The following is a 4,735-nucleotide window of genomic DNA, read 5'->3' as shown; positions in this document are numbered from 1 at the left end:
GGGTGGAGCCGAATACTGAATGTACAGAGAGAGACACATGCGTCACTGTTTCTGTCACCTTTTTTGGGGTTGTCAAAATAACTCTCTTCTACAACTTCTCTTTCTACTGGACAAAACAATTGACTATATTTAAACACATGGACATAAAATAAGAAACATATGGATATGAATGATTTGTTTCTGCTTGACAGGGAACCAAATATCCATCTGGTCAGTTTTTATTTTGAGTATAGCAGCCAGCTTCACAGCACAACAAATCTAATAAGCCTCTATAAATCACATCTTGTTGACATTTGATCCCGCTAATTAGAACACTGAAAAAACAATTGCTGTCACTTATGTTTTCCAAATTTATTCTCTATCAGCCACAGGAGGTTGGTGGAACCTTAATCTGGGAAAACGGGCTTGTGGTAATGACTGGAGCTGAATCAGTAGAATGGTATCAAATACATCAAACACATGGTTTCCAGGTGTTTAATGCCCTTCATTTGCTCCGTTCCGGCTCCGTTCCGGCCATAAGTGTTTTTCACTGCATAGAACTTCTTCTCAGGTAGCCTACACACAGAGCTGCTACTACATGATACCATTGCTTTCCACCTCACACCATGGACACTGTGACCTCTACTTTTATTCCCTTCAGTACTGACACCACAGCCCTATGGGAAGTATTGTCCAGACTGGTACTGTGTTACTGCAGACTTAGACAGTCTTGAGATACAGTTGGGGAGGGGGGACTCTCCCAGTCACAACCAGTCAGATGAATGTATGTTATGTAGCCTAGACCAATGGTAATGTTAAGAACCACTGATATTTACAGGTCCATTTGGCACATGGATGTGAAGAAAGACTGAGGATACCCACTCCAATCACAGCTCAGACAGTTCCTGCAGTGTCTCTTCCGCAAACAACTCGCCATTGTAAGCAGCTTTGCTCCTTGTTCCGTCCTTATTGACTTGGCGCTTGTCCTTTTAGGAGTAGCAGGAGACTGCTGTGTACTTCCGAGACAGAAGGTCCTCCATTCTCTGATTTCTTCAGTAGCTACTCTCATGACCTGTCAGGATGTACAAGTTGCTTAAGGCTGATGGATTGTCCGTGGGAGTACTCTGCAAGATAATGTCCCTGAGGAATGAAAGCATATGTTAATGTGCAACACATTTTTTATTTTGCTTCAATGATTTGACAGAAATGTTTTGTTATCAAATTGCTATCAAACTCCTATAATTAAGAGACATGCCTTGAGGTTCCCAAGACTCTGAATATTCGACTTTCATCCGTGATCTCTTGTGTAACCTATGAAAAACATCACAGATGTCACAACAGCATTTTATTCTCAATAGGAGAGTCTGACAACACCGACAAGCTGGCCTGGCATGAAAAACTTGTTTTGCCTTACCTCATCACTATGTAGGCTTCTACCTTTAAGCCCATGCTTCCAGAAAGCCAGAACGCTGTCCTGCAAACATACTGCAAAGAACCATTTATTCACCTCCTATCCAGTTGAGGCTGCTGAGGGGAGGACGGCTCATAGTAATGGCTGGAAAGGAGCCAATGGACTCTCCTCCTCTCCTCCTCCCCCCTCAGCAGCCTCCTCTGCTCCAATCCAGACACCAAGCTAAATTATTAGAAATCAGAACGCATCTATTCCCTTACCGAGAGTCTCAATGGAAAAGTCAAAGGTCAACGTTGAGGTCATCCCTTTGCTTGGGCTGCCATCCAGGTTCACAATGTTCACAGTATCTGCAAAGGTACAATGGAAAAAAGGTCACAATTCCATCATTGCTTTTTTTTCTTTCATTCAAGAGTCTTTATCGCTCTGAATAGAATACTAGCACATCCAATGTTCCTGACCAAATGATACTGAAAGAAGACTATTGAAAAAAAGAAGAAGAATGAACTCACTCTCCAGACCGATCAGGACTGTGTCTCTGTCCAGCTGGGTTACCTGCATCACCTTCATAGATCGACTATCTGTGAAAACATCACAAACAATAGCATCACAGCTTGTACACTCTGCTGGTGTTTGTCTAGATTAAAACTACATTAAAATATCCAATTAGTGATGGAGGGTGATTATCATAATAATAATGACATCGATTCCATCTACAGTACCTGACTGGGCTCTTGGTGTGTCATTCAAGTGGATGATGTCAAAGTGGACCCGCTCACAGGTCTTGACAGGGGTCTGTAGCCTACTCACACCTACACACACCTGTGGCAGCTCATCAGTCTCCAGGACAAGCAGCTCAAAGATGGGGAGGGTTTCTGGGAGACTCACAGCTATGTACTGAGAGGGGAAGGAGAGAGCGGGAGGACATCGTCAGAATTCTTTGCTTTTCTATATACAGTAGCAGTCAATAGTTTGGACACACCTACTCATTTAAGGGTTTTTCTTTATTTTTACTTTTTTCTACATTATAGAATAATAGTGAAGACATCAAAACTTTGAAAAAACACAAATGGAATCATGTAGTAACCAAAAAAAAAGTGTAAGCCACCCTTTGCCTTGATGAAAGGTTTACACACGGTCATGACGTGGCCCTTTTTGGGTGTAGATTGTGTCTCCCCCCGCTCTCCCTCCCTCAATCTCTCTCCAAACCAGATTTAGTACCTCAGGTCATAAATATCGGGTAGAAACTGCCATGCAGTAGAGGGAGAGAGCACGTAGAGAACAAAGGACTTCACTTGGCTAAACTCCTAAATCCCCAAAATGGAAGAATTAAAACAATATTTCTACTTTTGAGAATGGTCTGTGGATGCTTAAGGGACAGTTATGATGAGTGTGTTTCATTTGGTGATCTCATGAAGGACAGGAAACACACATAACGGTATCTCCTAAAGTGTCCCAGCTGTCAGGTTTAGATCTAAATATTGTGAAACATATGTGATTAAACATGAAACAATGTAAAGTGATATTAACCTTGAAAATGAGAGAATTTCCTTCCATGTAAAGTTGAACTTGTCAATGGCCACGCCCCCGTTAGGCCAGCCATTACATCTGGCATCATGGAACCGCCCTTTTCTACTGAAATGTATAAAACCACCTGTGGCGAAATGTACATTTCATGCCAAAGAGACCCACAGTAAGCTGGACATCTTGAATGGTTAAGACCAAAACATGCCGGGTGACGCTGGTGTGTGAAGTGGTTTAAACTACAACTCTACCAAAGGACAAGACTATATCACGTGGAGTATTGGCTACACGGCTGGAAATGGTTAAACTATGAGACTATCAATCCCCACAGACGAAGAGCAAATCTTAGATGAATATTTACTGGTCTGCAGCTAGAAATTACGGAAACCTATAACAAGATTACCGACAACCGCTGAAGTATATACTCTCTGAGAACATTTCCGAATGGTACTCTGAAGTATCCATCCTAACCACCTACAAACACAAAAGACTGACTTCAATGAAAGTTAAACAGAGACTCTACAGGATGACCGAGGATTCCAACAGAGAAGACAACAACGACATATGGGCGCAAATATATATATACATTTGAAGTCAGAAGTTTACATACACCTTAGCCAAAAACATTTAAACTCAGTTTCACAATTCCTGACATTTAATCCAAGTAAAAATTCCATTTTAGGTCAGTTAGGATCACTCCTTTATTTTAAGAAAGTGAAATGTCAGTATAATAGCAGAGAATGATTTCAGCTTTCATCACATTCCCAGTGGGTCAGAAGTTTACATACACTCAATTAGTATTTGGTAGCATTGCCTTTAAATTGTTTAACTTGGGTAAACGTCTCAGGTAGCCTTCCATAAGCTTCCCACAATAAGTTGGGTGAATTTTGGCACGTATGTAAGCCCCCTTGCTCACACACGCTTTTTCAGTTCTGCCCACACATTTTCTATAGGATTGAGGTCGGGGCTTTGTGATAGCCACTCCAATACCTTGACTTTGTTGTCCTTAAGCCATTTTGACAAATTTGGAAGTATGCTTGGGGTCATTGTCCATTTGGAAGACCCATTTGCAACCAAGCATTAACTTCCTGACTGATGTCTTGAGATGTTGCGTCAATAAATCCACATATTTTCCTCCCTCTTGATGCCATCTAGTTTGTGAAGTGCACCAGTCCCTCCTGCAGCAACGCACCCCAACAACATGATGCTAACACCCCCGTGCTTCACGGTTGGGATGGTGTTCTTCGGCTTGCAAGCCTTCCCCTTTTTCCTCCAAACATAACGAGGGTTGTTACGGCCAATGAGTTCTATTTTTGTTTTATCAGACCAGAAGACATTTCTCCAAAAAGTACGATCTTTGTCCCCATGTGCAGTTGCAAAGCGTAGTCTGGCTTTTTTATGGCAGTTTTGGAGCAGTGGCTTCTTCCTTGCTAAAGCGGGCTTTCAGGTTATGTCGATATAGGACTCGTTTTACTGTGGATATAGATACTTGTATACCTGTTTCCTCCAGCATCTTCACAAGGTCCTTTGCTGTTGTTCTGGGATTGATTTGCACTTTTCGCACCAAAGTACGTTCATCTCTAGGAGACAGAACGCGTCTCCATCCTGAGCGGTATGACGGCTGCATGGTCCCATGGTGTTTATACTTGCGTACTATTGTTTGTACAGATGAATGTGGTACCTTCAGGCATTTGGAAATTGCTCCCAAGGATGAACCAGATTTGTGGAGGTCTACAATTTGTTTTCTGAGGTCTTTGGCTGATTTTTTTTTTTTTTAAATCCCATGATGTCAAGCAAGGAGGCACTGAGTTTGAAGGTAGGCCT

The 4,735-nt window shown here is 42.1% G+C and overlaps 1 protein-coding gene across 1 annotated transcript in view; it reads right to left on the bottom strand.

The window, feature by feature from the left end:
• Positions 1–184: 184 nt before the first annotated feature.
• The window catches only part of LOC118384955 (mitogen-activated protein kinase kinase kinase kinase 2-like), a 28,775-nt gene continuing 24,224 nt past the window's right edge, over positions 185–4,735 (bottom strand). The window contains exons 27-32 of the mRNA XM_035771678.2: positions 2,110–2,284; positions 1,900–1,968; positions 1,651–1,737; positions 1,394–1,464; positions 1,235–1,290; positions 185–1,119 (exon numbers count right to left, since the gene is read on the bottom strand). Coding sequence (XP_035627571.1) covers positions 1,032–1,119; positions 1,235–1,290; positions 1,394–1,464; positions 1,651–1,737; positions 1,900–1,968; positions 2,110–2,284 — 546 coding nt within the window. The 3' untranslated portion in view covers positions 185–1,031. The remainder of the gene's footprint in view (positions 1,120–1,234; positions 1,291–1,393; positions 1,465–1,650; positions 1,738–1,899; positions 1,969–2,109; positions 2,285–4,735) is intronic.

This window comes from Oncorhynchus keta, chromosome 6, assembly GCF_023373465.1.
Source record: "Oncorhynchus keta strain PuntledgeMale-10-30-2019 chromosome 6, Oket_V2, whole genome shotgun sequence".
NCBI lineage: Eukaryota > Metazoa > Chordata > Actinopteri > Salmoniformes > Salmonidae > Oncorhynchus > Oncorhynchus keta.
The sequence above is the reverse complement of the archived record's forward strand: the minus strand, read 5'-3'. Positions and strand labels throughout refer to the sequence as shown.